Genomic DNA, 14371 nt, shown 5'->3' with positions numbered 1-14371 from the left:
AATCTCCCCCTTGAGTAGCAATGGATATAAATCATGCTAACAAGGGAGATATATAAAATTCGTTTCTCTCTATATAATCCAGGAATACTTCCCGGGACGTATTCCTGGATTACATATATAGCTATAACATTTTTCTAAAGTTATTAGTCTATTTTTCTTAAGTTGTAAAGTGACATTATGTGACATGCAACTCAAGGGGAAGATTCCCCGGGAAGTGGGATTTCTTTGGGGGCTTCAATGCTACATAAAAATGGGGCTTGGCATTCTTTTAGGGGTAACTGTCTTAATGAATCATTTTACGTATTAATAAATAAATCTGTATAAATAATGCATGAAAAGAAAACGTCCCGAGACTCTTTCTTCAATGGAGACTGTTATAGTAAAATGCGTCCCGGGACTTATATCTTGATAAATATTTGATTATCAAACAAGATTCGGCAAGGGCTATTACTGACTGCAATTGAAATACTACATCGATTAGAAAAGCCCAACATGATACCTCATATGATACCGTGGTAGTGCACAGTAAACTGGTTTTGGTAAGTAAAGCTTTCCTTATAACACACTGCGTTGGGTATGAAAGCAAATGCGCAGCCTACCTTAAACGTATGCGCTCATGAAATTAACCGGAAGCATGTCGGAATCAAGTGCGAGCGTCACTGCAAGCGGAAGTGGAAGTTGAAGTTGTGGTATTTTTTACAAATCCAAGGACATTCTACCACCTATATTTGTAGAGACGACGCCCCAGTCAATAACACATCGTCTGATTCCTTATAAAATGCCGTGCAAGGGCAAAGTTAAAGTTGGATTTGACACTAGTGGGAAGGAAGTGTTCGAAAAATGTGGATGGATTATGAGGTTGTGCAAACGTACAGGCCAGGCTTCAGGTCAAACGCTCCGATGCAAAAAGAATCGCAATCACGAAGTCGCTATCAGAACCAATACGTTCTTTGAACGATCGAAGCTGTCAGTCCCTGACATAATAAATTCATCATGTGCTACTTTGATAACATTTCTCTGTTGCAAGTATCAAAATTATCAGGGGTAGGGTACCGTAGCACCGCTGTAGACTGGGCGAGTTTCATAAGGGAATGCTTCAAAGAAAGCTTTCACAGACACACGAAGCAAAACGTTTTGGAAGGCGACATTGAAATAGATGAATCCCTCTTTGGACGGACAGTTAAGTTCCACCGTGGTGATCGCAATAAAGGACTAAAGATTTGAGTTTTTGGAACGGTTGAGCGGAAATCCAACACGCTCATACTTTACCCAGTGGAGGATCGTACCGAAGAAACTCTGTTGCCGTTGATAAAGCACCACGTAGCACCAGGATCCACCATATAGTGATGGATGGAGCCCCTACATCCGACTGAACGACATGGGGTTTCGACATTTTACAGTTCTCCATAAGTATGCGTTCGTAAAACATTATCGTAACGTGGAAACCGGTGATATTGTTAGTGTGCCCACCAATAAATTCGAAGGTGCGTGGAAACATACCAAGGACCATTTCAGACAGTTAGGGAGATGTATCCCCTAAATGCGCCTGACACGTATACATATTCGTCACCACTGTTTGATTCATGTAGCGGAATTCCTTCGAAGTTACTCTGCCTTTCAGTAATTGGGAGGCACAGCTACTAAATTCAGATGCCGGTGTAACATTAAATTTTGACCCCGTTAAAATTGACGCCATTGGTCATTCAATGGATTATTGATCAATTTTCAACGTTAAAAAATGACCCTTCCCGTTATTTAATGACCTACCCACGCGTAAAAACTTGACACTCGTTAAAAAATGATCAACTTTAGGCAGGTCATATTTCAACGTTGAAAACTGATCCAAATAATCTTACGCAATATGCCTTTTACCATACAGATGAAAGATTAATATTTCTGTACTTTTTTCAGAAATTTTAAGTAATAAACGTTTAGTTATACATTTTAGCTACAGCTCCACAAGCTAATAATACATTAACTTAGGCCCTATTCATCGGCAATAACTCTGACTCAGCGGAAAGCCGGACACTTTATGGCTTTAAGCCTTTTAAGCGTTTTGTGACAAAAGGATGTCGCTAGAAAAAAGGCGTAGTTATTGGTAACCGGATAGCCTAATTGTTTAGTTTGGCAAGACGATTTCCGCATAAAGTTTCGGAAATAACACAATACTATCTCATTTTACAGAGTGGTTTGACATGATCCATATCCGTAGGCATTCGTATCAGTTGGTGTTTAGCTTTCGGTTATGTAAAGGAGTTGTAAGTTATATTTAGACTCCGTCGGTAATTTACATAGGGGTCATTTTACAACGTTGAAAATTGACATCCTGTGTCAATGCAACGTTACACAGCCAAAACATTACAGACCTATGAAAATCTACATGTATTGAGAAAAGAATGTCATATCCTCTGCTGGCACCAGGATAGAAAGAAAATGCCTCTGTACATGTTAAAACCTACCCCTAGGTATTCTATAAGAACCATGATCATGAACGGTAAAATATACATGCGCATTTCACACCTAAAACGCGCAGTTCGGTAAATGTGTACTATTAATATTGAACAAGAGGTAATTTATCTGTCATTGTGTACCGGTCACATTTTTTCAATATTTCTTATTTGAGAGAAAAACCGCATAAACGTTACATAAAATACTTCGTTGAACTTCCCTAGTAAAGTTCCGGTCTAGATTACAAAACCATTCTGATTGGCTGATGTAAAAATGTATGTCAGTCTTGTTTTATATACACGTGTTCGTTAAAATGTGTATATGCAGCATAAATGTGCAATATGCAATGTTACGTAAACAGTACAGATGTATACAAATGTATGACTTCAAATTCAAAATCATATATAAGATGAATTTCGTTCATCATTTCGAGTTTTAACGTAAAACGCAAGTTTTTTTTCTGTAACGTGTACAAAAGCATAGCATATGTGGAGTATCTCTGCAATATGCAATATTCAGACAAAGTGGCTGGTACACGATGTAAGATAAATTACCGCTTGTTCAAAATGCTGGATACCCATTCACCGAACTGCGCGTTTTAGGTGAAAAATGTACGATTGAAATGGGTTTACTAAATCGTTTTTAGAATATGATCTTAGCATAAAATTGTAAAGATATTTTTATATAAATAAAAGTCAGAAATCTGAGTATTTGTGTTCTCGTTTTCGGCAAACGCCGACTCTAATTTTGTCAAATTTTACCAATTTTATAAAACTTTATTCAACTTTAACAATTTTTTACGGTATAAACTTTAATCTAAATAAAACTAATAGAATTGGCCTCACAAAAAACTTTATAGACGACACATCAAAAACGTTCCAAAATAAACTTTTAAAGGCCAGCATTCTTTTATGTATGTGTTAGGGACCTATGGTGGCATACAGCGCAGGTATATGAAAAAGGCAACCATAAGAAAGTTCAGTAGTGATGATGTACAGTATAAAACCAGACGACGACAGGAAGAAGGTAAATAAAGTACAACGAATTAGGTAATCAAACCACCGCGAAATTTAGGCGTTACATACACAAGAAAACGCGAGTAGTGCATTATCATGTAATATTACAATCTGAAACTTTCAGCACCGCTAGAAGATAAATATAGCTCGAATTCTATAGCAATTTTGCAATAGCAAACTGTATGAAAACAACCGATATTATTATTTTCCGTATTCATCCACAAGGATACGCGCTGTTTCCCTTCCTGACACACTCAAAACATCCAAGGGATCAACTGCCACTTCCACGGACTGTGGAATATTTTGCTTATTATTACTAAAACAACATAATAAGATTAAGAACAAAGATTTATTTAAAATTCATAAACTTTAAACGTTTCTTTCGATGAGTACCATGCAGCTACATTGTTTATATGTAATTAAACAGAAATTAGTTTGTTTTACAACACTGCTTATTCGACGTTTTTATAATGCTACCGTTTTATAGTTATCAAAAAAAATCTTTTCAGTTTACGATATCTTCTGAAAGTCTGAATTTTATGCTCATAATATTTCACATTTATTAACGACAAAAAACGAAATAGCTATTTGTGATCGCGCTGTATGAAATATTACAGGTAATTTTACGAAAAAAAAACGGTTGTTTTTATATAGTTTTGCTTAAAATTCTGCTATTATCATATCAAAATTGTTATAGTAATTCAAGCGGTGATGACTTTTTATTTCAGCTTACACCATATTAAACTATTAAATCATAACAGAATTACAAAAGACTATATCTAAAAGCTATATCTGTACATTTTATAAATGAATTAAACCAGTAGATTATACAAAATAGTTAAATGAAATCCTAATTTTCCTAACCTGGCATTAGGACACATAAAGAGATACCTTTACAACGTAAAAAGTATATCTCTTTGTGTTACAGAGATATAACTATAATTCACAGACATTTCCCTTATAGATATCTTGTTACGATCGGAAAAGGTGCTCCCTGCGTGTAAGTCTTGATGTGCCCACACCCACCCACCTGTCGAAAATCATTGTGTTACACTTTCGTTAACAGTTCCCTGTCCAACATATAGATGATCTTGCCTACCTCGGCAAAGTTGTCAGTTTGAGCTCTGGCTCGACCTTGTGAAATTATTCTTAAAGAAGCTAACCAGCATGCCTGCGATAACTTCTGGTTCTTTCCAATGTGTTTCTCTACTACAAACAGACGATCTTCAACGTTTAACTTAACTTTAACTAACCGTTAAAAATGACCTCATGACTGATAAAAATTGAACAACTGATCAGGTCTCAATGACGTTTTGATAAAAATTTAATGTTGAAATGTTGAAAAATGTGCAAACAGCACTTGAAACAGTTGGAATACTGTATACCTATTTTGTACTTTTGTAACTTTAAAAATGATAGGCACACATGGAAAACTTCAAAATAGATCTACCTTCCAATGATGTCATTGACAGAACACTTTTGACAGATGAGTTGGAAATTACTATACTATTTATAGACTTTTATACAATCAAGCGTCTGGATGATCCAAATTTGTGATGTCAAGCATTTTCATATTTTTCTCATTGAGGAAATAGGGACGGTAGGCTAACGTCCCCCGGGGGATTCCTGGATATTCCTATTCCTGGATATTGTCAAAAACACGAGTGTTTGGTATAAATCCAGTCAGAGTGAGAAAGAATATAGTCATATTCGACCAAGTCACTTGAAATGAAACAGAGTCATTTCTAGAATTTATTAGATTTTTATGAAATCACTACCAATTATACGTATGTACATACAAAGGTTTGCATATAGTCAACGGAGTTGATGTATAATCCATAAACGTTAACAGCCGAACATCCGAGTTCAGCGACAGTATCACAGTCATCTTTTTGCATCCATAACGGCTAATATTGTTTTTCATAAAGAACGTATAACCAGGACATTTCACAATGATTTTCCGAAAAGACATATCTGTCAAAACATGACAAAAAATGATAAAAGTTTCCGCAGATTGTTCATAAACAAAGACATTTGCATTGTTTGGAGTTTTGTAAGATTTTTCAGGCTGGAGAAATTGTTAGGAAATTTTTAGAAATATCTATCTATCTATCTATCTATGTATCTTGGTTTGTATCTATCTATCTATATATCTATCTATCTATCTATCTATCTATCTATCTTTAGAATGTTCTCAGTCAAAAAGTTGTAAATGCTAGCTCTGTCCATTTCTTTACAGTACTGTTAAGTTGATTTGAAAGGATTGAATGCGTATCAATAGATGAAAAACAAACAACGATAAACGCGACTTACCCATTTAAGCGGGTTATTTTTCCAGCGTTTTTTATTTGGTCCAGCGGGCGTCGTCATATCCAAAGAGAATAAACCCTTGAATTCATATTTTGATGTAAATCGTTCGAATATCCAGTCTGGTAATATGTTATTATTAAACCCAAAAAGTAATTCTATTCCCTTAAAAGGTGTCGTAAACTAAAATCGGTAATGATTATACACGTTAATGTGTGCATGTTAGTCGAGTGATTACGTGAACAGATTGAAGGAAACGAAAATAAATGATGTCCTAAACATCTGTCTATTATCTTCGCTATTTTTTCCGGAGAGTTTCCGTAAGCATCTGAGAGCTACTTGGAATTGTTCGGTAAATTATTGTAACGTAGAAATTGGCGACGTCAAAATAAAAAACTTCAAAAAAGAAGAAGAAGAAGAAGATACCGAATTGTATGATTTTCCTTTATTTACCGCAATTTATCTATCCCGACGCTATCATAACCTGAGAATCGTAATATGAGCTAGTACTGCAAGGAAAAGAAAAATATTATATCCAACAAATCAAATACTGCACACATAACTTTATCCTTGCTTCAGTTCTCGGCCGACAAAACGTGAAATACAGAACTGGAGTTTCATATTAACACGCACACATGAAAGAAAGAAGGCAAAGTTCAGGCAACTTTTGCAATAAATTTCCGATAAATACCGTTTATCATGCTCGTTAGGCAACAGATTATCTCAAATAATGTCCAAACTCCATTTCACTTCTTTATTTTCGATGTCATTATTACACATCTGATATAAATCTCCTGTCCATAGCTTTTCCTACTGACCAGTTCAAATTTAGGATTATCCTATTATACCAGGGATCTCGGGATAAAGCGTCGACTAATTCCTATAATTGATTACTTTTTAAACATGGCCACGGAGGGTCTGGACTAGTTTGTCTTATATAGGTACATAAAATTTTATCCTCTGAAACTGTTGGCTCAATTTCAGCAAAAATGATCAATGGGCGTCTCTTAACCAAAATTATTATCAAGCTATTAAGCCAAGATAAGATGTCTAGGACCATCATGACCCTCTGGTTTTAGTTCAACCATTATTCAAAAATGTTTGCTTTGCTCCGACCAAGACTTTTCAAATTAGTTGGTATGAACAATGTGTTTGTTTTGCATTTGATTTTCATGTTTAGATTTGTACAATGTAGAAGGAAAGGGAAAACTGTTTTGAAATCTTAAAAAATGGATATCATTTTTTGTGTTAATTTGTACGTTCTTCCTTGCCCTCAAACAGCTTCCTCTTTAAAGCATCACTGAATGTTACAGAACTTCTATGTATTACAAATAGAGAAAGTTGTTAAAAAATCCATCTGAACCCGGACTTTAAAATACTGTTAACACCCTGTTTATTGAATTTTCTAGAAAACCATAGTCTATGAATAGCGTAATAATATACAAATATAACAAGGACATGCTTTATCAGTAAACACTGAGTCATCAATTAAAAAAATAACTCAAAATGAAACACGATGGAGATTGACATGCACATGATGGTGTAACAAATAAATAGGGTATTGGTACGCAAAAAGACCTTTGCTTGAAGATGACTTATTATCTCAACTGTAGTACAGCCTGTTGCATTGATCTCCCTCAATACATTTTATACACTATTGTGCTTCTTGCTTATTTTATGTCAATTGTTTATGACACCTACAAATATATAAATAGTATTTTAATAACATTTGATTTTTAAATTAGTGGCGGAAAAATTAGAGATAAAGAATGTCATAAAGTATTAAATATGAACCGATTCTGAGTTAAATACAATAACTTTTTAATTGAATCCAAATGTCACATGGGCTTGTCAAAAACAGCCAGTGTTAACATTTGAACTCTACGTGTGGCCTTGACTTTTGAGCTAAAGATCTGGAGTTTGTGCATGGAGCATTATCGCCTCATGGTGAACTCTTATGCCAAGAATTATAAAAAATCCTTCCAATAGAAAACAATGTTGATGACCGGCAGGAAAAAACCCTTCTAGACATTTGACCTCCGAGTATGACCTAGACTTTGGACTAGGGGTATGTGTTGTGAGTTTTTGAACCGGACAGAAAAAATTTTAATAGACATTTGCCACCCAAGTGTGACCCTAACCTTTGAGTCAGGGGTCATGTTTTTGTACATAAAATTGTCTCATTATGGTACCTTTTGTACAAAGAATGATAGATGGCAGCTTTGAACCTACAAAGTAATAAATGTTTACTTTTAAGGGTAACCCTGTCCCTTGAGCTAGGGATTTGGTTATTGTACAGACACATTGTTTTATTATGGGGGACATTTATTTTCCATGATATTAAAATCCCTTGATTGATGACAGAGTCATGGTCCGGAATAATCGTACAATCCCTTGACATCTGAATGTAATAATGACCTCAGAGCTAAGGATCTTGGTTTGTGCTCAACACACTATCTCGCTATGGGAATCATTTGTGCTAAGCAACATAAAAGAACTTATGTTTTAACCAATCTTAATGAATTTTACCCTCAAAGAATGACCTTAACGTTAGAGTTAGGGATCTGCTTGTTTTCCATAATACATAGTGTCATTATTGGGAACATTTCTGCCACGTTATACAAAAACTCCTTGATAGATGACAGAAGTATGGTTCGTACAGGGAAAATCGTATTTATATTTGATATCTAACAGTTAGCTTTAAGCTACAGGCCTTGGTTTTCGCAAGACACATTGTCTCATTATGGGTATAAACTTTGCCGAGAAATATTTAAGCACCTATGAACTGAAAATGAAAATTGCTATTAATTTTTTCGCTAAGGTCACGTTTCTATACATAGCATGTTTTTGAATATTCACTCAGTTCCAAAAGAAAGTGTGCACTTAGTTTTCTGTTATTTTTTCTCGGTTATTTTCTTGAAAACTTATAATGTTTGATACCAAAATTTAAATCAGTTCGTAAACAAATTGGTGTGCATTTTAGATTTTGAGTTATACCTCAGAGTTAGTGTATGAAACAAAAACGTCGGGGAATTTTTTGAAATATTTAAACTTAAAAATTGCACACTTTCTTTTGGAACTGAGTATAGAAGATATTTGTGTCAAAAATATTATATGTACGCACAGTGTCTTAACGGGACACGAAACAGATTGTTAATGTCATGTTAACATTTGGCCTCCAAGCGTCACCTTGACTAATAACCTAGGAGTCTATCTTATTTAGGAGAATATTTGTGACAAGTATTATAAAAACCATTGATAGATGGTTGAGTTACCGACCGAAGAGGAACAACGTCTTATTTGCCTCCATATGTGACCTCGTCCTTTGAGCTAGGGGTACAGGATTTCCGCAAGTCACGTCGTCTAATTGTGTAAAACTTTTGTATCAAGAAATAATGAAATTCCATGATATGACAAAGTAATGGACTGGAAAAGAAATTGTGGACAGACGAACGGAATAAAAGGACGATAAACGAACTGAAGGGAAAACGTTGTCGAAACTGCTTTTGGAACAGTAAGGAATAATAAAAGGGTCATTAAAACAATATCTTGATTTGCAATGATGCATTCGGCTCATGTTGAGTTTACGAAGTCGGACTATATAAGGTGCAAGTAAAATCAAGTTAAGCCTTATTCAACAATGCAGAAAAAGGTACTAATATAATGACGCCGGCATATCAAATTATATTAAAGAGTCTTTTTATTTTTATGGAAACGCTTAATGTATTTATCAAATGTATTAAGGAGGTAGGTTACCTTAATATTTGTTTATGGGCATGCCCAACCGGAAGCTAACGTGACGAAGATTTACGACAATGTTCACGACAAACTAAATGTGTTAGTATATTTATTCTTCTGAAATAAAACTTCATTAACCTTTCTCTGATGCTTTATGATTGAATGATGCTAAAATGATAAATAAAATACCACAGAAAAGCTTCAAAACATTGATGCCTTAAAATAATGTCATCGACGTCATGAAGTTACATGTCAGTTACCACGCAAAGTTAATAGCTTTTATGTTGAAAGTACGTAATTCTCAGCAATTTATTGTATTTTATTTTTTTAAAGAGCCATTACTTGCTGACACATTCTTATGAGAGTTTTGCAATATTGATCAATATTTTACCGCATTTGTGTAGTTGTATTGAAATGTAACAAGAAATGCAAGAAAACGGCTGATGGTAACTTAGAAATATAGCTGGGTGAAAGGCTACCTATACCTATCTTTTTCTTTAAAAATAATTGAGCAGTTTGTTTGTAATACATATTTTCAGTTTCCTTTGATAATTTGGTACTTATACATACTAAAAACATGCTCTAAAATTGTTAAAATTACAGTAAAGAATAGTGTCCATGAGAATAACACCTGCTAGCAAAATGATTTCTTCCTGGAAAATGTCAGACAAGGGTACTGTTGTATGTAGTTTAAGTTTTGAAATTTGTTAAAATGAATGTAAATAACAAGAACATATATTACTTACAGGCAGGTTATAAAATGCTTACTTTGCACTTAATTCTGTTTATTGAAATAATAAATTATTTCCATTTTCTTTGATTTGAAAAGCACTTAAGATCTTCAAGTTTGAACTCGTTAATATCCGGGATTTTAAGTTAACACCTGCTCACTGGACAGCTTCAGACATAACTGCCAGAGCACTTGTCTATGAACTGGATAAGATCGACATTTTTGTCAATGCTTGGACTACAACAGAGTCGTTTGATCAACTTGACCTTGCAACGAGGAATGCCATTATACATGGAGCAACTAAGGTACTGTATATTATTGTAAGTTTCATTTGCAAAAGTCGGTGTCCAGTGCAAAGGAGATCTCCTTATGTTTTCAATAGGAGCAAAAACTTGACAATATGACCTATAATGATAATAAATTATGAAGACATAAATATGCTGCAAAACCATTCTTTTTCTTTATCAACATATCCTGCATTTTAACTATAGATAGCCCCCAATGTATACTGAACAGCAAAATAAACTATCCAGATGTATAACTGGTATATTTTGAAATAATTTTTTTTTTTTTTCAAATTTGAATTATTTCTTCATACCAAACGTACACATGAAGATCTTCACGTGATAAATTTTTAAAAATCAATCAACTGTAAGTCAGTAGTCCCACATTAGCCGTTCAGAAAGCTATATTTTTTTTTCCGTCAGTTGCATTGTAACATCCGAATTGAGCGCTCGCTTGCAAAACGGTTGTTGTTGGACTGCTGACTTCACGGTTGATTGATATTTTTTTTAATTTTACTCGTGAAGTTCTTCAAGTGTAATGTGATATGAAAAAAACACAAGTGATTTATTTTAAAGTGTTTAAATAAGACATACCCCAGTTATAAAACTGGATAGTTTCTTTTGCTGTTCAGTATATGAAATGGTAGTTTATATGTCGATAAAAGATGACTTTTGTTCACTATTCGGTCCTAAAAAGTCCTGAAAATAACGTGTGGGTATACTGTACATGTATGACGAAAATACAAGACATTTGAACTGTAATTTATCCATTTACAACGAGAAAATTACGGGGCTGTAGCCAAATACATGTTTTAGTGAATATTTTCTGAATGTTAGAAAAAGAAATACAAATGATATGTAAATTTCGATATTTCACCATCAAGGCGCTTCCATTGTAGGTCATCCTCGGCCAATTCCCAATAACAAAATTTTAAAAATAAAAAGGCTGCATAGGAAAACATTACCGTGACTGGTATGACAGCCGCAAAAAGCGCACTGAACACACGTATTATGCCACCGGTCAACGCGTACGTTGAGACTCGGTGGTATAGTGTAATATATCTTGAGATATAGCGAGCGGAAGCTTATTAATAAGTTAGCGCAGCTGTATACCACTAAAATGAATGACTTGCTATTGCAATGATTGAATTATTGGCAGACTGACCAAATAACTTACTGGATGATTTGGCTTGCAGACTGGCTGTTTGACGAATAGTCATGTCTGCTCAATTGTCCGACTTTCACCTTTGCAACATTTTATTTCCAGCTTCCTCTCTAAGTTCGAACTACATCGCATCCGACTTCTGGCTTCTAGTTTCATTATTTCTAAATTATAACTCATATTATAAATTCATTAATTTAAACATATCACGACAGGCAAATTATTGACAACTGAGTACGTTCCATGTGTTTAAGCGGAAATATGCAAATATGCTGCGGGTCTATGTTCTAGTCAAAGAAATGTATAAAGATAAAGTACGGTTCGTGATATTTATCGTTTTAGAGCGATTAGCGGTTTTGCAAAATTGAAACCGGTTTCACCTGGTAATCGAATCGGATCCGATTCACCGAGTAATCGTTCCAGTCCTAACCTAAAATCATTTAACGCTCCTATCAGCATCAACATAACAGGAAAACCATTTACGCAACCAACCATTCAGTTGCGATTGTCCATTCAATATCGAGATGGTCAACTCCATATTTGCATAAAACCGGCATTTTAGGACCATGCACGCATTTTGACACTATGCATAGTTGCAAACAACTTTTTTTGAATATATAAATAACGTTTGGAATACTTTGTAATAGTAAATCTTACTGATGTGATATTTAAAAAGCAAGAAGTAGACATACAGGCTGTATGATTGATTGACTGATTTGTTGACAAAAATGATGAATGTTAAATTATGTAGAGTAAAGAATGAATGAATGAATGAATGAATATAACAATAATAATCATGTAGTAATAATAGTAATAATAATAATGAAAACTTATACATTAATGGTCGTTTTCGGTACTGGTCAGCGTTATAATAATTAATAATAATAATAATAATAATGGAAAATCATGCATTAACCTTAGTTTTCAGTACTGGTCAGCATACAGAAGTGTAGATATGTAAATACAGGATACCAGCAAATATTACTGAATATAGATAATCTGTTGTTTTTCTATTTGATGTGTTTTAACGCCACACTGACACAGTTCATATGGCAACTATACAGCTTTTGGTGGTAAAAGAAGACATCAGGTGCCACTCTAGATGTAATTATCTAGATTTCTGATTATAGCACCAATGGTTGTGAATTCGAAACCCTGCTTCTCAAAATAAAAATTAATTACGTTGAGATATGAGTCACGTGTATGTGTGATTTAAACCTAGCACACTTAGATCCCAGTAAGGCTCTTAGATTAGGAGCGTCTTCTGTATCATGAACTGTCTTCCCTCAGTCTACGTGTAAGAAAATATTTCCACATACTGTTGAAAGAGTAGTAAAATAATGTCATAGTCGTCGAGACAATATGATGTAAAAATGTGACATTTTGATGTGTGCCTGGAGTCGAATAGATAGACATCAGCAACAGTAACGATTGAGCACAAATAAATATAAAGAACAATATGAAGAATAGACCAACCTTTAAGACACTTGTAGCTTAAAGGCACTCCCCTCCATTCTGGCTAAAAATGATCTTTCTCTGAACATGCTGAAGCTTTGCCAAATAATAGACATTAGAACATGAGGTTTAGTTTCGAAACTTTCTTAAAAAAGTCAAATCAAGGAAAAAATACATGCCGAGTCGAGAATCGGACCTGCTGCGGGCTGCAGCGACAGTAAGCATTTTCTCTCTTTCCCGATATATACGTCACGGAGGAATACGTATTTAACTATCGTTATTATATATATAAAAATCTTTAATTAATGTAGTTTACTTCCAGAAACCCGTAACAAACGCTGTAAAAATAGTAAAAACAACTAATTCTCGTGTGTTTCCATAACATGTTGTCTGTCAGTAATAATCGAGAATCCAAACAATTTTCTTTGTTGTCGTATGATCAGTGCTTTTTAATCATCGGCAAGTAGAGTAGAATTCGAGCCGCACCTTTGAATTATAAAACATCTGATTTTTGCCTAATTTACATCGGTAATTTGTGTTAATGACTTTTAAGAGGTGTATCCTTGATTAATTGCTGGCTTATTTTACAGTATCTTTGTGCAGTAAAATCAGCTTTTTTTAATTTCTTTGCCGGTCGCATTTTGCTGCATATCGTATTTCAAATAGATTTATACAACTTTCAAGTTACTTCTTTTATGATTATTTTACTTAAAAAATGGAACTTCATCTCTAACAGTTTTAACAATACAAATCTGTTTACTTAGTTTAGAAACACAGTTACGTTTTAAGACGTTTAGTGAATTGTTTCGGATGTTAAGTGGTCGGACGGTACTGACGTTTAGTTTTTCAGATTCAACTAAATTGGGGATCTATACCAACACCATAGATCTTTTGTTTGGGGTTAGATTCCACTTCGCCAATGAAATAGCTGAGCCTCTAACATCAAGTTTAGGCTATAAAAGGTTATTTTTTCTCGAATAATTTCAGAAGGCATAAGCCATTCATTGTGTATTGTTTTGGTCATATCATACTTCATATCTTCATCTGTCATTCTTAATCGTCTTATTGCTTCAAAAATGAATTCTTTCTACTTTTCTTGTTAGTCAAAGTGTTGACATCATCTGATCAATCATAATTTATACTCAAATCTTTAAAAACACCTAATCCACCTACGGCAATTATTTCATTCTTGTAACTTGGATGCAAATACTTTTGTATCAACTTCTTATTG

At 34.2% G+C, this 14371-nt stretch overlaps 1 protein-coding gene across 1 annotated transcript in view; it reads left to right on the top strand.

Moving 5' to 3' along the window:
- Positions 1-778: 778 nt before the first annotated feature.
- The window catches only part of LOC123547557 (neuroendocrine convertase 1-like), a gene marked incomplete at its 3' end in the record, with an annotated part of 62696 nt that continues 49103 nt past the window's right edge, over positions 779-14371 (top strand). The window contains exons 1-3 of the mRNA XM_053533326.1: positions 779-869; positions 3373-3474; positions 10339-10544. Of these exons, the coding sequence (XP_053389301.1) occupies positions 779-869; positions 3373-3474; positions 10339-10544 (399 nt within the window). The remainder of the gene's footprint in view (positions 870-3372; positions 3475-10338; positions 10545-14371) is intronic.

Source organism: Mercenaria mercenaria, unplaced genomic scaffold, assembly GCF_021730395.1.
Source record: "Mercenaria mercenaria strain notata unplaced genomic scaffold, MADL_Memer_1 contig_2246, whole genome shotgun sequence".
Taxonomy (NCBI): Eukaryota; Metazoa; Mollusca; class Bivalvia; order Venerida; family Veneridae; genus Mercenaria; species Mercenaria mercenaria.
Note: the sequence above shows the minus strand (reverse complement) of the source record. Positions and strands in the feature narration are given on the sequence as shown.